Source organism: Mauremys mutica, chromosome 9, assembly GCF_020497125.1.
Source record: "Mauremys mutica isolate MM-2020 ecotype Southern chromosome 9, ASM2049712v1, whole genome shotgun sequence".
In the NCBI taxonomy this organism is placed as follows: Eukaryota; Metazoa; Chordata; order Testudines; family Geoemydidae; genus Mauremys; species Mauremys mutica.
Window position 1 is genome coordinate 21,250,871 of NC_059080.1, and position 21,752 is coordinate 21,272,622.

General features: G+C 44.4%; 1 protein-coding gene across 1 annotated transcript in view; it reads right to left on the reverse strand.

The window, feature by feature from the left end:
- LOC123377257 (vascular endothelial growth factor receptor kdr-like) overlaps positions 1 to 21,752 on the reverse strand; it is a 179,867-nt gene that overhangs the window by 86,459 nt on the left and 71,656 nt on the right. The window contains exons 5-9 of the mRNA XM_045029922.1: positions 17,964 to 18,126; positions 16,069 to 16,205; positions 14,036 to 14,216; positions 12,772 to 12,889; positions 9,790 to 9,965 (exon numbers count right to left, since the gene is read on the reverse strand). Of these exons, the coding sequence (XP_044885857.1) occupies positions 9,790 to 9,965; positions 12,772 to 12,889; positions 14,036 to 14,216; positions 16,069 to 16,205; positions 17,964 to 18,126 (775 nt within the window). The remainder of the gene's footprint in view (positions 1 to 9,789; positions 9,966 to 12,771; positions 12,890 to 14,035; positions 14,217 to 16,068; positions 16,206 to 17,963; positions 18,127 to 21,752) is intronic.

The window sequence follows — 21,752 nt, forward strand, 5'->3', positions numbered from 1 at the left end:
GATAAAGAGTGTGTATGTGTGTGTAGGGGGTTGGGTCATACCCTGGCATATTAACAGAATTGTCTGTACTCTTGGTGAAATGATGAACATATTGGATGTCATTTAAATTATCTTTCCTAACAAGAAATGGCAATTTTTGTACTTGATCTAATTAAAATAATGATTTACCAGAGCGTCAAATGAATTCCTAATCCCACAATTACTTTACTGCACGGTGCTATTAAATATTACTTGAAACCTAAAATGAGTTGAAATGATTAATCAAATGCCATAATTATTTATGAGACTTAAGCAATTATTTACTTAAAACTGAAGGGGTTTGCTGAAAAAACCTCTCGTCATTTTTCCCCCCATGGTGCCACAGAACCCAATTACAGTGGAGATAGTGATTCATTATGGGAATGGCAATTTAAAAATGAAAACAAGTTTTTAAAAAAAGCCTGGTTTTTTGTTTTGTTTTGTTTTGCACAGTGAGCAGAACATTCTGTCTTCAAATGAGAGGTTGAGGTCTGTGGTTCTAGCAGGAGATTGGGAGTCAGAACTTCTGGCTTCTAGTCCTTAGATGTGTCTGGCTCCCATTGAAATCAGGGGAATCAAACACGATTGAATATTGCTAGACTGCCCAGTGGGCTGCAGTGGTGCTTGGAATTTCCACAGCATTATGTGCTGCAGGCCTGCCCCAGCATGCTCCCGACCCCAAGGCTTGGAAGGGTTCCTCAGAGGACTGTCTCCAGCTGTCTATGGGTGCTGGAGGGATTCTGCTCCGGCTGGATCTGGAGCTTTTGGAGCATCTTTATGCTGCTCCAGCCCTTTTATCTGGTGTAAAGGGGCCAGAATGGGAGTGTGAATCTCACCCACTTTGTTCATGGACCTAATATAATTCCCATTGAAACCAACAGGAGCTTTTCCATTCACTTTAAAGGGCACTGGGTCAGATCCTCTTGGCAGAAATTCCTCCCATTGCTAAAAATCTCCATCAGTGGCAGCATTCCTGGGAGGCCTAGTGTTGATAGGGCTTCTGCAGCCACTGGCATTTGGCATCTAGTTCTGCTCGGAACAGGGATAAATAAATCAGCATTAAAAACATTGGTGGCTGCAGGCGCCTTAACTGCCCTAGGACTCCTAATGTTAGCAATGGTGGGGATTTTTTTTAACCAACCCTCCACATGTAGACACAGCCAATGTGTCTCTCTGATAACTCCTGCCTCCCAGACACACTTCCAGAATGGGAGCTTCTTGTACCTTTGTTCATTTGTATGTGTGAAGCATGGTACGGGAAGGGAATCCATTTTTAACAACTGCCAGAGTCCAAATATATGTACTTTAAATTACACATCTCAAATACAGATTTAATAAGACAGGTCTGTGGGTGTTTAAAAAAAATATTAAACAAAACCTGATGTGAATTTAGAGCATATGAAAGTGATGGACCAGCAACACTGAAGAGCTCATCAAGTCTGCAAACTTCCTCTGCGTGGAATTCAGCAATGCACCTCAGCCTAGATCTGCAATAGCCCTCCGCTGTTGTGGATCTGAATCCCATCCATTCATCCCCCGGCTGTGCCAAAAGAACCTTGTTCCTGATCCACTACGGCCTCTGCTATGCCAGTTCTGGGCTCTCCCAAACAATTCAACCAATGCACCTCCCTTCTGACCCGCAGCAGCCTCTGCTGTACCAGTCCTGGGCACCCTCAAACAACTCTGCCAATGCACCTCAGTCTTGACGTGCAGCAGTCGCTCCTACATCAGTCCTGTACCCTTGGGGGGATATCTCTACGTAGACCTCATTCCTGACCTGCAGCACCTCCTGCTGTCCTACACCTTGACCCTACAGCTCCACAGAGATCTGTCACTGCACCTCAGTCCTCTCCATCTGCTCTGTTGGCCGCCCTTCCTCCTGAGCTGAGTTTTCTCAATTTAATCAGAAGCCAAACCTTAAACATTTCCTGTTTTGTAGCCACATTTCAAATGCACAATGTTCAAGTAGATTTAAAATTCATCGAGATGGGTTTTCCTCTTCTCTAGTTTAAACTGTATTTCTAGCTCCTCTTTGCTGAGGGTGTAATTGGCGGTGTGGGAGCTGACCTGAATAACTAAAGACTTCCCTGCTGCTGCACTGTTGAAGAGCAATCAAAAGCAGTTGCACTTACTGTAAATTTCAAATTGATCCGACTGATGTAAATTTCACCTTCCTTTCCAGTGCTGCATTTAGGCCTTAAGCATTAGAGAGGCAAATAATCTGTAGACAGGCTGGGCCACTGACCCCAATCATTCCCCACTCAGTGAAAGAGACTGTATCTTTATTTTATGCCAGGAGTTATTGTATGTACTAAGAGTGTTCCTATGGGGTCACACGCTCCTCCTGTCTCCTGAGAAACCCACACCTGCCTGCCTGCTAAGTTTGAGGAGGTGGTATTGGAGCGTTTCCCATGTATAGCAGAATGCTCCAGTGATCTCTAGTTTCAAGGACCTGCCACTGAAATGATCCTCAAACACTTGCCCCCACTTGTGGCTGAACTGAGATCTAAACTCCCTACACACTAGGCACTGTTGTCGATTGATTTTACTCATTAATCACTTAGGACTGATCCAGCAAAGAACTTAGGCGCATGCTTGAGTCTGGGTTTGAACAGGTGATCTAGATACATATTCATTATATATTTATACTTATTTTCTTTCCGAAGAAGAAACTTGCACATGCGTACACAGAGAGAGAGAGAGAGGAAAACTCAAAAACATTTTAGGCCGCCTTCCATTCAAGGTTTTCAAAACACTTTACGAACACTGAGGCCTTGCAAGCCACCTCTGAAGTAGATAAATATTATTATCCCCAGTCTACATCTGGGGAAACAGGGCTGGAGAGACTTGCCCGAAGTGCCACAATGAATAGAACCCAGGAGTGCTGATTATCAGGCTCCCACCCTGATGTCTAGAGCACACTCCCTCGTGTTCCTTTGGAACATGTAGGTTTGGAACATGAGGGCAGGGCTGGGAGGGTGGACTAATTGGACAATAAATTCATCAGTGTTCTTATACTGCACAGCCAAAGATTTAAAAAGTTGTAGGGAGTTTTAACCCTCCAAGGAGAGTCCTGTGCTAAAACCACAGACAACTTTTTGGCTTTTTTTTTGCCTTTTAAGACGACTTTTAGACAAATTTTCTCTCTCTCAATTCTTTAATAAGGAGAATGTCTCTCTCTCTCCCCAGCTCCACCCCATAACACCCCCGTAACAGCTCTGCTTTCCGCCTTTGATTGACTTAGCCAACTTTCTGGAAATTGAGTTTTTTCTTGTTTCCTTTTTTTGCTAAGCAGAGTTCAAAAGCAAAGTGCTCAATGCTGATCCGCTTAATTGTTCCCAGAACATGCAATTTTAGCTCTCCAGTTTTTCAAGGATTGGCACTGCCGGCCAGCCTGCTTTTCTAAAGGAAAAGGCACAAGTTAATCTACCTGCAGGCCGGGTTGCCTGGGGGGGGGCGAGGGGGGGGCAGGGGGGCATGTAAACAACATGCTGCTGCCCCCACCTCCCTGCTGTTAGAACTGGAGAGATGCTGCTTCAGTAAAAAGCCGGGAGGAATGCTTAGGATATTTTGGCAAAACTCAACCAGTCCCCAGTTCCCCCTTCCTAAAATTGCTTTGGCTACTTCCAACAAAATGTGCTCCCAGGAGAGCACAGAGGGCTAAGTGGAGGGTTAGCGTAGGAAGCTGGCAGCATGTGGGGATCACATAATATTAGTGAGAAAATTGCTCATAATTTGCTAATAATTAGTGGAAGTTTGCCTAGCGACTTTTTTTCTCCTTTTTTGATTCACTTTCTCACGATGCAATAAATAAGTCAGTAGGTGTCATCTACCCCCCCCACACCCTCCTCCGTCTGACAGTAGAAATTCCCCATTTGAGGGAAAAGATGGGCAGACATCCAATGTACCGATTTTTTTACTTACTTTACTATTCTAAAGCAAGCATCCCCTCTACCATGGCCCACACCCAATTAAGCAATACAGACAATACGGAGGAGGAAAGGGATGCAACCCAATCCACATGCTCTGGGCTTGGACAGGATTTCATCAGAAACAATGGGGCCCCTCTATTTTTGTAGTTTGCGTTTCTAGTTTGCTTAGCTGGCCCAGATGATGGAAAACAATCACTTCTGTTTCAGCTTTGCCTGGACGGCTGCTCCTCCAAAGTGATAGAAAAGAGATGGCTTTTTTGGAAATCCAGATGCTAAGGTGAGGGATGCATTAGTCACACAGATGAAGAGATGGATGGATGGATAGATAGATATTGTCTCATTTTAGAGGACCCTGCTTTCACATGTTTGTCTTGGTCCTCCTAATTCATTCTTCATTTGGGATGTAGTAATAATAGCACGGAAGTGTGCGTTTTCCATGGGCCCCTTACAGCAGTACAACAACGTCAAATTTAGAGTGACTTCAATGGGAGTTCCACGCACCTATGACCTGATTCAGAGCTAACTAAAGTCAGAGGGAGTCTTTCCATTGACTAAATGGAGCATTGGATGAGGCCTATCACACTGGACTTCTCTTCCCCTGTGGTCTGATACAACTTGAATTGGCTGATCTTCACGGCCTGATGAAGACTCATCTCTTTCCCTAGGCTTTTGCCTATGGGGCTTGTGGTTAGGATGAGGTCCTGTCTTTTTACTTTGAGGAATGTCATTTATTTTATGCAAATAGCTGGCCTGGGAGGATATTATACACCGTGGTCCAACCCAACCTGAGTTCATGGGCCTTTATGCAGATGCTTAAGTTTATAAGTATAAGGCATAAAAGTGATGAGTGGGACAGGGAACCAATTCATGCATGAATGAGAATGCTAGGCACCGTCGCCACGCTGCACCTGCCTAGTGCCAGGAGCAAAGTCTAACACAGCAGTGCATAGCTGAACACCTCATTAGCACAACAAGGATCACGCATAAGCCAATGTCTGTGCACGTGTGCACTCTCCACCCCCCATCCCGTCCTCATTTCACCCTGAGGGCGTGGGTGCGTAAGGAGCCTGAGAATTACTACCACTCAGTGTTGAGGAGGTATTCCAAGGGCTTCATCTTGCACTCAGACACAACCTCCACTCAATCTGCCTTCCCTGCTAGGCATCACACCAGGGCTGGCAGGACCAAGGACTGTACAGTAAAGCTAATTCCGGTTGAACGGAGCCACTCTGAGCGAATGCAATATCTGCTAGGAAACACTAGAGGGAGTTTAGGAAAGGAGTCAGATGAGAGCGGGATAGGGGAGAGGCAAGATAACGGCGGGTTATTTCTCCCATTTTGTGAGTTAACCTAACGTCTCCAGTACAATCTGCCCTCAAAAATATGATGGTAAGAGGCTACTGCCTGTGGCAGAAAGGGCTCAGCAAGAAGCCTGATAAATCCAGATTATTTGTGCGAGCGTGAGAATGAAATGCAGCCTGCTTGACCATAAATAGATCTCTCCCCCACCCTTTGCTTTGTAGTCTAGCCTAGAATACCTTTTTTCTCCCACATTTTTCATTCTTGGCTGGCTCAGAGGTGCAGCCGCCAGCTGTTTGCTAGGATCACCCTTTTCCCTTGCTCCCTCCCCTCCAAATTCTTCAGGACATTATTCTCTTGAAGCTTTGGCTCGCAATAAGAATTTAATCAAACAAAACAAAATCACAGCAACCCGCCGCTTCTTGGACAGTGTTTGATGTGTAAATATGTAAAGAAGGAACATTCTGGAAAGGCGATCGGCTACCTCCTGGAGACTCAAGAGTCCTACCCTGAGCCAATGAGACCCGGCAAGGGGTGTGTGTGCTCCTGGGAGATTAAATTCCATCTGCCTCCAGGGGTGGTGGGAACATGGGTGGCCAGTGGTACAGGCTAAGGAGGGACTCACTTCTTAAAGGGGCATTTCTTGAATGGTAGTGGGATCATATTGGTCATTCATTAACAGGCCAGTCAACAATTGCTTGTTTGCGGGTGTGGAGTTTCTGCATGCTGTCAGCCTGGTTCCCATCGAAGCCTGTCATGGGGAGTCCGATGTAGTGGGAGCTACGATGCACAATCTGCTTGTGCCAGCTTGTGGTGAGCTGACACCTGGCCTGTAGCTCTGCTTCTCTCTTGCCAGTTGTGGATTCTATGGCCACGTCAGACTCGGGGAAAAATAGCTGGTGATGTTGTACTTGGTACTATTGTGCCCCTCTTTCTGTGTGCACTTTATGCCCTAACTATTCTGATTGCTGCAGTATAAGTGTAAAGACCACACCTCCCAAGACAGCCTGCAGGAGAAGGTACGCATTCTTCCCACTGAGACGGTACGAAATCAGCGCCCCAGCATGACACTGCATTGCTGAAGATGCCATCTTTCAGAGGGGACATAAAACTGAGGCCCTGATCATTGTGTTCACTACAAATCCAGAGAGATTTCTGATGAAGAGAGTGTTAATCCCTGCGTTCAAATTCCAGCTCCAGTAATGACATTCCGCCTGCAGTTCCAGTCGGAGAAGTTAATCTCCGTTCGCTAAACATTGCCATTTCCAGCTCAGAGGCAGCTGTGAGTCTATCCTGGGCCAGGGGATCCATTCCCTGTATAAAGTGCCATAGAGTTTTTTGGCGTCCTACTGGATGGAAGACCCAACATATAACTATCTACTGAAACTCTCAGCAATTTATCCCTATTTAGAAGGTAGTGAACTTATAATTTGATGCTGATGCTAATGATTAGCAATAAGGAGTCAGGTGATTTATTTAGGCGTTTCAAATACTGCTTAGTAAAGATTCAAGCTAATAAAAGCCCCACATTTAATTTCTTTGGCGAATGAGTTACAAATGCCCAGGCCTGACAATGGAATGTACCCTACACTCTAACTGAAAATGAGATGCAGGTTATAATTCAAAATCAAAAAATTCTTTTTCGATCTACATGTGCCCAGGTAAGGTTGGCCAAAATAATCTCCCCCCTTAATTCAATACTTGAGCTAAAGTGTGCTGTGTAAGTTCATGAGCCCACGAGTCCTAGGCAGTGGGGACTGGCAAAGGCAGGGATGATTTGATGGGAGCTTGGTGTAAGTCATATCCATGGCAAGGTTTGTTTCCTCACTACTTGCAGCTGCCATATTCAAAACAATTGTGCTCTTTGCCAGATACTTTTCTGTGAACATTCTTCATCTCTGGGATGATCTTTTGTTACCAAAAAAGAAACACCTGCTGTTTTTTCCCCTTGCCTGTACATGAAACATCAGTCTGCACTTTACCAATCAGCAATATTCCTGGAGCTTTTGGACTTGCTGTATCATGATTAATGGCATTTTTTCACTGCAATAATTATTCCTGGTTAATGCCTTCTGTTGTGTTGATCTCTGACAAAGGCTAACAATGCACATAAGGCTGTGTGTGTGTGTGTGTGTGTACAGTGTACTTGTGCATAACATACAAAGATGAAAATATGCGTAAAACAGCTAATAGCCATAGATGGCTGAATCCTGCAGTAACATCTTTTCCTTGGCTACCCATGAGCAGTTGTGCACACAGACGTTTGTATAAATGTTGGGGGAATGACCATTCTTCATCTGAACACCCTTTTCCACATGCAAGCAAGGAGACAGGTATCGGCAAGAGTATTCATTATTCATTGTTCTTTATGCAATCTTTTCCAGTTCGAAATGTATCATCCAGCCAGGAAGGAGAAACCATACCATGTGACCAAGATGACCAGTCATACATGAAGAGTAACCAATGTAGCACACACTCAGTATGAACACTGCAAGAATAACTGCTAAGCTGAAAACGATCCATTCACACTATTCTGCTAACAAACAGAACAGCAGCAACTGGGATCAACTCACGAACGATGTGCTCCAAATAACCGTTCAGTAGAGGAAGAATAAAAATCACAGAAACCAGACTGGAAAAGACCTACCAAGACATCTAGTTCATCCCTTTGTTAGTGCAGGATTGTTCTCTAACATATATATTTAGTGAAGGGTTGGAATAGAGTAGGCTACATATTTTTGGGGACCAAGACTTATGGTGAAATCCTGGCCCCACTGAATACAAAGGGAGTTTTGCCATTGACACCATTGGGGTCAGGATTTTATCCTTAGTGTCTCTTTATTCCTTTCCCTACTTATCAGGCAATGCTCCTGTGTGAAGGGTGAAATAAGAAATGCACAATGGCTGGAAGTCGTGGGGCGTTGCAGCGCACATGCCACACAATAGTGGAATATTTTTTGGCATAGAGAGAATAAATAATAATAAGGGGAAGGGGGAAAAGCATTCACTATTGAAAAGAGAACAAAGCAGCATCAGTAACTTTTTCTTTGTTACAGCCTGACTGAAACTCAGGAAGCACAAAAGAAAGCCAAGCTAACTTTCACTAAACTCTTATTCTCCTTCGTGATTCAGTCTCTCTCTTCCACCAAGCTAAATGGCATAGAAGTGAGGTGGCAAGGCAGTGGATGCATAATGGGATAACATGGCCCCTTTTTCCACCTCCCAAGAGATGGAGATTAATAAATGTCATTCATGTATCTATCTCTCCATCTGTCTCAAAACCCCCGTCAATGCACACAGCTTGCTTCCGCTTTCCCGGGACTCTCTTGAAAATGAATTTCTAGAGAAGGATGATTAATAGACACCTGAGACATAGGAGCTCCTCTGCTCCCACCAATGTGGGCCTTTTCCTCTTCTTACAGGCTGTTCTTCACTGCTTTGTCTAGGCTAGTTTGCAATATACCAAGGGATGGAACTTCTGGTAATTCTCTTGAGAAACTAGTTCCCAGGCTGAGTTCACTTTTTAGGAATTTCTCTCCCCCCAATATTAAGCCAAAATTTTCCTTTGTTCACTTTCAAACTATTGCTTTTCTCCACACAGTGCCACGGTAGTGATCACAGAGAGAGGGAAAATATCCTAAGCTCTCTGTGCCTTAGGTGTAATGGTTCATTGGCAACTTGACACATCTTGCTTGTCATGTCGCCATTCTGGCATGTATGTTAATTGCGTTAAGCATAGATAGCCATGGAGTGACATTGAGCATATCTTGAGTGGGTCCACTACAGGGTGACCATCTATGGCCAGACAATCTGCAATGTGAATTCTCTGTAGGGTGAAGAACCACAGCCAAAGACCGTGGTATATGGTGACCATCCATTACCAGACACTCTGTGATGTGTGTTACATAGCAGCCTATGATGCAGTTGCAAGATACATTTTAATACAAGATGACCAGGCACTGTGGATTATTTGTTACATATACATTTTTCTACAGTGACCAGAGCAATCCGGAATGTCAGGCCCAGTTCTAAAAGTGCCCCCCACTGTCTTAGGGCAATGTGGACTGGAACCTATCAGCATTCCCTTTTAGATTGAATTGGTTCTTGAATGAACTGCCACTGTCCATGCATGCACTGGGTCAGTACCTCATAACACTACAAAGTTTATGCAGGATGTGTTCTCCACTCCCACATACTTCAAGGTAATCCCTGGGAAAACCCTTCAGGAGCACACAATCATCTTTAGAGGGGACCCACAGACCTGGAATTCAGTATTGCTTTTGCAACAGGGCAACCCTCACCTTCCCACCTCTGAGGAACTCTCGTCTGCCCTTATCCAGCAGTACTGCCTTGCCCCAATCTGAACTCTGAAAAACCTGGGCAGCCTATGTTGGAGCTCTGTGAGTCTGACATCATATCAATTAAACACCGAGAAATGTCAAAGGCTGCTCAACGTTCCTGCTTGGCCAGGTGAGCAAAATGGCATCATAAGTGAAATGAGAGAGAGCAACAGAATTATTTGGAAACATCAGGTGCTTACCTGTCACTACCAGCTGGATGGTGAGGTTCTCATACAGGCCATGTTTAGTGTTGCTCAGGACTATGGTGTAGTTCCCAGCATGCTTTGGTCTCAAATCCCTTATGCCCAGCTTGTACTTCATTGGATCTGCTACATAGCAAGTGTGGTTCTCCTTGATTGGCTTGCCATCTTTATACCTGTTTTGAAGAGCGAGGGAAGTTCAAACAAAGACTGTCAGCACTGCATGCAGGCAAGCCCTAGTACACAGAAGAGGGGCTAGCCATTTTCCAAATTCAGATTTAACTAGGTAAATTGTTATTGCTGTCCTATGGGAATATCTGTAGGGAATCCCAATCTGCCATCAGTGCTTGAACTGAAAAAAAACCAACCTTACATGCATTCCCCTTACCCATCCTCACCAAATTGATGGGAATACATTGGCTTCTTCCCCCCGCCCATATTTTAGCCAGCAGCAGTGAAAAGAGATGATTGGAAAGTTGCTCATTCTAGGACTCTCTGTGATGTAAGTAACTGGCCTCTGTATTGAGAGCACCACTTGAACACACAAACCCTGGGTCACATACTCAAAAGTGTGAGTCCAACATTGCACAAGTGAGTTTCTAGGTGCTTTAAACTGAGATGGACACATGCGAACAACATCTGCATGTGCAAATTGGGTAGACAACTAACCCTCTGATGAGCATAACAAACATGCACTGCAAGTGTAGCAATGTGCACAGCAAATTGTGGATTTCCAAAAACTTGGGCCACCAGTTTTGGAGTAAGTAAATTAAGGGAACAGAGTATAATTAACTGTTATTATTGCAGTGGGTGTGCGTGGCCCTTTACAGCACTGGAACAGCCAAAGTCTGTGCCCCAGGAGCTTACAATCAATTTAAAGGTGACTGGGGTCTCTTTGAAAATTTGGCTGTTTACATGCAGGGGATGTGTTTTTATTCTATTTGGACAAATATTCTGAAAATCTGTTTCCTCCCAGGGAGCATTTGTGATCTTGAACCTTCACCAACAAAGAGTGGGGTAGAACAATCTGAATAAGGTTCCTCTAGTTCATAGATAAAACCACCTGCAAGTAGAGGTGATGTTGTTTGGATGCTTTCAGACTTCAAATATTTGATGGGGCAAGACACTACAACCCACAGGTCAGGCTGGTGAACTTCTCAGGGACTCCAGCTGGAGAAATGTGACTGTGCTCAGTCTGAGAGTTTTGAAAGTCTCCTGGACAGTAATTTAAACAACTGCACTAACGAGGACTCCAACATCAACATCTCACTGCTGAAGCATAGAACACACAGGGCAGACAATGTTGGTGGTCTTAGACTACTCCCAAATATGGAAATTTCCTTTCTCAACCTCTGCATGAAGTATGACCATTGCTGTAGAAAGAAAAGGGGAAAGTCCCCGCTTCATCCCATAAAATATCCCCAGCTTTTCAAAAAACACCCCCAGCAACAGCTGGCTAATTTCTCTTATGATTTGAATTGAACCTCATGGAATTTCATACAATTTTACTATTTAAAAACAAAACAACCCCCCAAACGGTACCTACTCCTCCTGCGGTCTGCCAATCCTGCCACTGAGTCACTTGGACTCAGCACATCTTGTTGGCCATCCAAAAGTGCATTGTGGAGGTGCCAACTCACCACAGCATCATGGCAAGGTACGCTGAGCATGGCAGAGGGCTTTCACAGATCTGAGTGTGCTTTTGAGCAGCTGTCTGGTTTCTAGGCAATGGAGTAGGGGATAGAATGCTGGTGGTCTTTGCCAACATTTCCCCTCACCATAAAAAGGGCAGATAGGAAGGAGAGGGAGAGGGGAGAAAGAAGTCAAAGGGGAGATGACGGAAGTTAGTGCCTCCTATGGTTGTTGAAGTGCTGCATCTTGTATTAAATAGTGAGGTGTTATAGTCACACTGGAGTCGCCTTTGATTGGCTCACAGGATTTTGCCATGATTCCCCTTTGCTTTCTGTGTGTGTGTGTGTGTGTGTGTGTGTGTAGAGGTGTGATGGATGCCACATTTTTGGCATTGGTGGATTGAGGGGAGACATGGTGGAGTTCTGTGGATCCATCAGATGATATTGCTTGAGCCACTTAATTGAATACATAGGGGGAACAAAGGCCATAATTAAGTTCATCTATTGCAGCACTGGCCAGGAAGGACTTTCCTGCATTGACAGAGGAAGGTCTAACAGGCCTTTTGCCTTTCCCGCATCTATGATTTCATGAGGCATTCTAGAAACATTTGAGCTCTATTCTATTTTGGGATGATTCTGCGGATGTATCAGTATTTCCTGCATGCTCCTTGCTTCGTTTTATTTTTTTTTTATTTCTGCCTAAAAAACAGGATCTTCAGAGATCATCTGGTCCTGACTCCCCACCTGCAACCAAAATCCTAACCCTGTGCAGCTGGCAGCTGCAGAAAGTATTCCCACATGGATTAGGACTTCAGGTAGGGAAGCAGTGGCAGGATCAGATAAACATTTCTGTAAAAAGATCCACTTTCAGGAGAATGTCCTTAGTCATAAATGAGCAGAGAGAAAAAAACATGAGCTGAAGAGGCAGAAGGTCTCATGCAGAGAATGTTTCTCACAGCTTTCCGGGAGGCACTGGCTCCTTTTAAGCTCAGCTCTGCTAATGGTAACACTGACAACACTCCCTTGTACTTTTCCGTCTGTGGTTCTCAGTGTGTTATGGGCACGTGACTGAGCAGATCCTTGCGTTTCTGCTATGAGGTAGGGATGTATCATTGTTCCCAGGCTGTCAGAGCAGAAACTGAGGGGTGAAGTGACTTGCCCAAGATCATATCACAGAATGAGTCTGTGGCAGTGCTGATAATAGAACCCAGATTTCATTGTTTCCTAGACCAGCAATTTAGCCACCTCTCTACGTTGTCTGCCATGTCGGAAGCAAGTGGCTGGTATATCTTTTCTTATCCCTTTCAGAAGATCACATTTTCCTGATCCTGCACAAGAGGCTGATACTCACCAGGTAACACTGGGGCGGGGAAAGGCATCCACCTTCACAGCTAGTTTCAGTAGCTTGTGTCCTGCTACCGCCTCGTAGTAGGGTCCTTTCTTATAGGAAACTCTCAGGAAAGCTTTATCTTAAACAAATATTTAAAAAAAAGTCATACCATGGAAGATTCTTGTCAGGCTATGAATACCTGCAGCCCTAAATACAATGTGCTCTGGAATGGGTTGCAGCATGGTACATCAGGAGAAGCTACAGACAATTGAATGGAATGACAAGCTGCCAGTAAGCTTCAGCCATAGCTGTATCTGTTCTGTACACATGTACCAGAACTAGAGACAGGCTCTCGCTGCACATTTTGGTTTTAGCGGCAGTGGTGGCCATTTAAAAAATCATCCACCATCAACAGCTACTACACAGTAGTATCTGACGATAACCCACGTTCTCCACGGAACAGGAAATATTTGCAATAACTGGGGCCTCCCTTGACAAAGGTTGATTTTTTTCACCTCAAAGGGCCAGATTTTCAAGAGCAGAGCCCCCACTATGGAGGGCCAGACTTTCAGAAGTGCTCAGCACCCAATTTGCTGAGCTCTTTTGAAAATCTGGTCCCAGCTGGGGACGCTGACACTTTTGAAAATGCTGGCCTACCCATACACAGAGCCAATGTGACCCCCTGTGATATAAGTGACTCATGACTAAATAGATGAATTCCAGTACATCCCATTTTCAGAAGTTTACTCTCTTTTCAAAAACATTTAAGAGGATAAAAACAGCTAAACCAGAACAAATTAATCTCTCTACTGTCCCAAGTACTGCGTGTTTAAGCAGAAGACATAACCTTCCCATAACACTATAATACATTTTGTTGAAAACATTTCTTCCTGACCCCGTATCAGTGATGAGCAACCTGCGCCCCGTCAGGTTAATCCACTGGTGGGCCACCAGACAGTTTGCTTCCATTTGCACAGCCACTTCCCGCAGCTCCCATTGGCCGGGAACAGTGAACCGCGGCCGCTGGGAGCTGCGGGGGGCCATGCAAATGGAAACAAACTGTCTGGCGGCCCGCCAGTGGATTACTCTGATGGGCTGCTTGCAGCCCGCGGGCCTCAGGTGGCCCACCACTGGTTTACGTCCTAAAGCATGAAGACTGATAGGCCACTCTTGTGACTGTATCCTAGCTGGTGTCATTGCTAATGGACACCTACATATTAAATGTGTCCATCTCCTTAACAGTCCTGCTTCCCAGACACTATTCTGATTTAGATATGGAACTTACTGTATACTGTGACTGTTACATTGGCCTTCAGTATCATTCCATTGGTCTCCAGTCCTGTTACGTTGACTACTCTGCATATATACAAGCCACTGTCTTCCATGGTAACGTTCTGGATGGTCAGGTTACTGAAGGCTTTATACACCGCCTGACTTTTGTTCAAAATTCGTGTAGGCTTATGATCCTGGGTGACAGAAGAAAGAGAAAAAAAAAGGGTCAACTTTTTGCTTATTCTGTTATATCTCTTAACTTTATATCAGTTAAGAGAGATAAACTCCAAAGACATCGGCTGAAACATTTACACTTTCCCCACAGAGAGTAGGCAGGGGCAGCTCCATGTTTTTTGCAGCCCCAAGCATGGTAGTCACGCAGATTCGGCAGCATTTCAGCAGGTGATCTGCCGGTCCCGCGCGCCGAATTGCTGCTGAAGCCGCGGGACTGGCGGACTTCCTGCAGGCATGCCGCCGAAGGCTGCCTGACTGCCGCCCCGAGAGCTTCTAATATCCATAGACCGACAAACTAATGAAATCAAGTAGCTCTTCACTAGTACCACGCAAGTGGGTAAATCCGTGGACAGACCCAATCAGGGGCTAAAATCCTGACCATGCTGAAATCAATGGCAAAACTCCCATTGACTTCTGTAGGGCCAGGATTTCACCCATGTTATTTTGGGACTCCCAGCTGTAGTGCACATTTAATTCTTGGTCAGTATCAGTCTGTCTGGGGAAGAAAAATTAATATGGTAAATAGTATAAGATCTATTTAGTAACCACATCCCAATGGAAAAGCCTTATAGAACCTAATACAGAATTGTAAATTTCAATAGAAATTTTGACCCTATAAAATTTAATAGAGATGTGTACATGTCCTACATAGAATTCTAGCGGATAGTTCAAGGAAAGACAATAGAAAGATCAACTTCTATTTCATTCTATAGATTTCAAAAAGAAAATTCTGTAGAACCACACTGATTTCATCCTGATAAAATTCTATAGGTATTTCCAACCCAGGCTGTAGTTTTTGTTATTTTTCTTTTATTTTCTTTTTAAAAAAATTTCTTTCACTAGTTTTGCCAAGAAACCTTTTGAGGGGTCCCAAGTCACTAGATAACATGGAACATTCTTGTTTTCTGGGCAAGGCTGCAGAAACCCAGAAATCATCAAATGTAGGGGTTTGCACAGGACAGAAATGGAATATTTTTTAAATTGTATTGAATTGGGACACCGATCTTTGGGCTCTTTCTCCACAAGGAGAACTTTTAGAATTGCTGCTTATTTACCCTCATTTGAAGAGCTGTTAGTTTTAGGGCTCAATCCACATGCTGCTGCCAGTGACTTAAATGAGAATGCAGGGCACTCAGCAGCTAGCAAGAGCAGAGATTTAATTAGGGATGAATGAACCAATCCTGAACAAGACTTGATACTAGACGGGCTTCACCCCTGTGATTCCCAAGAGGGTGCTGGAGGGTCTTAGCATCTCGCAGGAAGTGCTCAGCACTCTGAGGGGTCAAACCCGAAATGACCCCGCTGCCCTACACCCCATGAGCAGAGCCTGAATCCTCACTTAGAACTTGAATCAAATTTTTAGTGAGTCTTGAGAAAGGCCATTTAGTTTTTGATTCATTTTTACACAGTGCACAAATGCCTAGATTTATGGATAGCTGGATGGTCAGACAGACAGTCTGCTCGATTCCCCATTGTCAGCTAGGATCATACGGGGGGCTGAAGTGACGTGGGAAAGGCTATTCTTTCCCCGCAGAACCAAAAATTCCTGGTGATGTTGCAAAAATCCAGTTAGGAGATTTGCAGCCCAATTTTGCCAAACAAAGAGGCTCAGAGAGTTCACATAAGCATCCTGGGTTTTCAGCTCATCCGAACTGAAAAGACAGTCATTTGTGGCTCTCCCATTGCTTGTTTTAAGAATGACAAATGAAAGCAAAATTAGGACTTACTAAACCATAAGAACAGAACTTTCATTTCCATACGGTTGACTACTGTAATCCAACCAGAGGCAGCCTTAAATTGTCAGCTACTCACTCTCCCACTAGGATACTGCCATTCAAATTCAATCCGTCCATTGACAAAGGTCTCTGCGCTGCATTCCAGGTTGAGGGTATCTCCGACCAGCAGCTTTCTGGGGTTTGCTTTCAGAGCCAGGTTCTGTATTCTGCTTTCTGAAATGAAAAGAACAAAGGTAAAACTTCACGCTAATCTGCTTCAACTGAATTTAAGAGGAAACCCAAATTCCAAATCCTTCCTCAAGATCTTGCTCCTCCTGTGAGGACTGTAGGAAATTAGCCTGCTACTGACCTCAGTGGGAGCTGCTGGGCACTCAGGCACTTTTGAAAATAAGATCACTTATGTAGGAACCTTAATCTCATTGGTCTATTGTCTGGGTTATGCAGGAGGCCAGACAGGATGATTGTAGTATGTTCCCTTCTGGACTTAAACTCTTCTTTACTCCTTCATTTGGGGCTCCAGCTCTCGATCATTGGCCACATAATCACACTGATATCGTCCTTGTCCGTCTTCTCTTCATCCCTGCCCAGGCTGCAATTTTCAAAAGTGACTAGTGCCGCTGGGTGCTTCAGTTTGGGGATACTAGAAAAGGGCCTGATTTCCGCCCTCTGAAAACCAGCTTCCCTTCACACCGGGCACTCCTAAGCCCCTACTCAAGTTTGAAAATCTTGGTCCTACTGTCTTATTACCCCCTCAATGCATCATGTCTGACGTTAGCTTGTTAAACTCCTTGGGGTAGGGATCACGTCCTTTTATCTATGGTGTGAAGTATCTAGCACACTCCTGAGCACAGTAAGATAGTGAGACTACTACCTCGTTCTTACATGGCACTTGGCAAAGGAGGTCAGTACCATTATCACCCCCATTTTATAGCTGGGGAGGCTGAGGTACAGAGATGGCAAGTGACTTGCGCATGGTCACACAGCTGGCCACTGGCAGAGCAGGGAATAGAACTCCTCAGTCCAGTCTAGTGCACTATCCACTAGGTCAGGGTGCTTCCCTATTAGAGGGAATAGTGGTGGAACCTACATTGGCCCTTAAGCGGTGGGTCCGATGACCTAACAGGCCTTCCTGTCTTTGATTCTGTGTCATATGTAGCAAATAATTACTCCAAGCAGTGAAAAAAGAGCTATCCAGAACCTCCAGTTGGCTGCCATACAAATTTCCTTGCCTGTTGTTTTAAGCTAAAGCTAATTGTTGAGAAGGGTGCCATGACCTAGTGGAAATGAAGTCACAGCGAACCCTGCCTAGGAAAATTTAAAATTTATGAGGAGGTGAAGAAAATAGACACAAAACAAGGAGCACATTATTAGAAATGGGCTCAAATACAGCCTCAGTCCCATACCACCTCAGTGTTCAAAATCCAGAGTTGAGTTCTGCAGCTGGAGCCCATCTCGAAACACAATGGAGAGCATGTGGTAAAGTGCCAAGAGAAACCAAACAAAAACCATGAGGTTTGCAAATGAGCATTTACATGCGATTTTATATCATGATCTTGTAAGTTCCACAAATAGCAGAAATGGGCAGACGAGGCCACTGCTTGGATTTGCATATCCCAAAGCAGCGATTATTAGAATGTAGGTTCCACTTTATCCAAACCAACAAAGCTTTGGTGGGATTTGAGGAAAATATTCCAGTTCTGTCCCATCTCTACACTGGGCAATTTTTCAAAACCAGGGGTGGATCAGATCCAAGTACTATTTGATCTGAACCACCAAAGCTCAAAGGGGAAGGTGGGTGTACAGAAAATGTTCCAGTTTTGACTCATCTTTAATACATACCAGCTAAAAACCCCAAGAGTTAGCTTGGAACTAGGCTAACCAAGGAATAATAACCACAGGCTTAGCACAGCACTAGAATTATTTCTGTTCCATTGAGTAGCAGTTACTGCTCAGCACTCAGGGGTCACTCACCCACTTTCTGTGGCATGTAGTAGGATGAGGACTCAATTCCGTTTACTTTGGTTGTACACATGAGTATGTCTTTGAAGAAGTGGAAAGGAGGAGAGGGGATGATAAATCCTCTCCTGGGGTCCCACACCATCCTCCAGTAGCTGAACTCTGAAGAAGAAGAAAACTGAAAAAGAAGAGGCAGATGGAGACTGCTGAGATTTCCCTCTTGCTCACAGAGCAGAGAGAAAGGTAGCCATATCTCTTCTTCTTTGGAGACAAGAAACATACGTAACCCATTCAGAATCAATGGTGCAATCTCAAGAGGTACAAACAAGCAAGCTCCTAAGGCAGGAATGATAGCCTTGTGTTTAAGGAGCAGAGCTGGGTTCTATTCCAGGCTCCTACAGACTTTGTGTGACGTTGGGCAAATAACAGGTTAATCTGTCAGAGCCTCACTTTCCCCATCTGTATAATGAGGATAATAATACCAACCTTGTAGGGAGACTTGGGGTTACATTTTCTAAAGTGATTCAGGCACTTTGGAGCTAAGCATAAAAACCTGATGGGAAGTAGGCAGTTTTAGAGATGAGTATAGAAGAGTCTAACTGAACCTATACCAACCATTGGAGGTTGAATGTTATCAAGATTTTGTTCCACTTCAATGACACTGTGAAAAGGTCTGACGGGATGAGATTGCCTATAATGGCATGTGGGTGGCCCATCTGTGACTGCTAATAGCAACGGCTGGAGACGGGGCACTAGATGGGGAGGGCTCTGAGTTACTACGGAGAATTCGTTTCCAGGTGTCCAACTGGTGGGTCTTGCCCACATGCTCAGCGTTCAATTGATTGCCGTATTTAGGGTTGGGAAGGATTTTCCCGCAGGGCAGACTGGCAGAGACCTGAAGGTTTTCATCTTCCTCTGCAGCATGGGACACAGGGCACTTGTTGGTTTAAACTAGAATAAATGGTGGATTCTCTGTAAGTTGAAGTTTTCAGATCATGATCTGAGGACTTCAGTAACTCAGCCAGAGGTTAGGGGTCTGTGACAGGAGTGGGTGAGTGAGGTTCTGTGGCCTGCAAGGTGCAGGAGGTCAGACAAAATGATCATGATGGTCCCTTCTGGCCTTAGAATGTAAGAAAATATTAATTAAAAATAAAGAAAATCTAATGAATACAGTACACGAATACAGTATATGTACTATGTATGTAGATTCTGTATGCCATACAGCATCCATTTAAGCCAGACTAGCCATTTTTAGGTGGGGGATGATAGTATTTTACTGATAACATGCAGTACAGATTCCCCATTAACTAAAAAATCTTGTGATTTTTAAAAAATCAACCTTGAAAAATTCTGGATTTAAATTGTAGAAAAAAATTAGGTATGGGAAATCAAACACTAATGGTGAGGGGGGTGGGTGGGTGGAATGACTGCCACTCACTGAGGTCCACCCATCCATGCCCATTTTACAGCTGGGCAAATGGAGGCACAGGATGGCTAAAGGAGTTGTTCAATATCACACTGTGAGTCTCTGACAGAACCGGGAATAGACACCGGGAGTCCAGACCCCCAGTCTCCAGCTATAGCCACTGGACTACATATTAAATGCTAAATCCCATCTCCACCTTTGAGAGCAGAGACTGTTCAGAAGCGGTGGATGGGAAGGAAGTAACTCTAGATGACAATATAACACAGGCTTGGGATGACCACAGAGCACCAGCAGTTGCCACGTAATAACTAACAGTGTGCCTACCCCGCAGAGAAAAGAAAGGTGCTAGTGTTTATAATGTGCCTTTCAAAACTAATTCAAGAGGAGAGTTTCACCAAGGAAGTTTTGGATTTTCATGAGCCAGCACAACAAGTGGGAACATCACTCATGACATAACTAGTCCTGCTATTGTTCTCATGACTGTGCTGCACTTGGTTTAATTTTCTGTACCTAACAAGGAATAATTTGGAGTGGTGTGAATGACAGGTGCAATTTAAATAGTGTTTGGGAGAAATGATCCTGCTTGGAATGAATTCCAGCTCTGAACGTTGGGAGCTGTAACTCATAATATTGGAGGTGAAATTATGACACTGATTGGCCTGACATCACGTTAGTTCACTTACTGTTCATATTCACCATGGAGCGGAACAAAGTCAAATGAGTCGTTACTGCATGGTAGCAGTTAGGAGGCGGAGGTGAGATAAGACAGGTTGTCCTTCGTAGAACAAGAGCACTAGGAATTATGGATTTCAGATCTGGATCTGAACTTCCTTAAAGTGGTTTAAGATTTGCTGTCTGGATTCAGGATTTTTATAGGGTTAGAACTAAGACTTGAAGTTTGGATTAGATCTTGACTTCCACAGAGGTCAGGGGTTCAGATCTTGTTCAAATCCAGTCTAGATATGGTTGCACAGTGGCCTTCTCAGTATGCAGGTGCCCATCTGACAAATAGCACTCTCAAAACTAGCACTTAATTGATACCTTTCTTGGCAGTTTCTACAACGAGGCCAATGACTGAGATGGGCTATGGAGGCTGAAATTGCCCTCGGAGGGTTTCCTCCAAGTCAGTAACGAGGCACAAGGGCAGAGCAGTATGTGGCAAAAAAAAAAAAAAAAAGCCACTGCTGGTGCGATCCCCGTTCAGTGGCTAAATAGATCTTTCAGTGCTGTCAGCTCTTTCACCCAGCATTACATACACGTTAGAAGCTTAAATGGCAAGTCCAGCCCTGGGATTCTTGTGACTCAGATGATATGTGGTTAGCTGGGATCTGTTTAGTATTAGCAAACTGCACCCATTCTCATAAATATTTAAAGGAGAGAGAGTGCAATCATTTTAAAGTATAATGGTAATCTAAGGAACTTAATTTATGATGGAAAAAGTACATTTGCTACAAGAATAATAAAGTGTAAGAAAGCCGAATTTCATGGTTTGAGGGCTATGTATCCTTGATGGTTAGAAGAAGAGAAGAAAAAAATAACCCCACTGAAGAGGCGCCTTACAGCAGTGCACACATATTACATTTCTTCATCAAATATATATTTGTACAAAAAAGAAAAGGAAAAAAGGAGCTGACCCCACATGAAGGTTCCGTTCAGTATTTTTCCTCTGTATTGCCTATCGGAGATTAATTCTGGGAAAGGATGTTCTAAATTTGTCTGGTCATTTTATTCCCCCTGCCCTCCAAGCTTCCTCTTTACACAGGAAGCAGCCACTGTGGCTCCACACAGCAGCAGGAATTTCCCAGGCAAGGGAAAACAAGGAGCGGGGTTTCCATATAAGGAAGTTTGGGATGGCATGAGAGACTCCCTAGTACACACACACCTATACAAGTGGGTGCATCCTCTCTGACGGCGACGTCTCCCTCACCCACAGCCACCTTCCCTTTGGTCTATAAATTCCACTCCCACGCCCATCCGCCTGTTAAAGCTGAAAAATTCTTGGGTTGGATTCCTTTGCAGTTCACAAGGGAAATGTGCTGAGATTTCATTCGTCTCCGTCACCAAACGGCCATCATCAGCTTGTAGCCAAATGAAGGACATTTGCATCTGTACTGAGAAATTGCTGGTGGAGAGACTGATTCAACACCAGGTGGAGAAAGGATAATACCTTGTGAACAGAGGGATAAACCTTAAAACCCAAGGACTTCAGGGCTTGGTCCAAGCTTTTAGGGCCATGTTCATCCCTGGGGTAAGTCCGGTGAAGTCAGCAGAGATACTCCAGGGACAAATTTGGGCCTCTAATGGTTTAATAAGAGGGGACTTTCTCAGTGCCCCCACTAAGGATGAGAGGAAGGTGAGGGCAAGCACTGACTATTACA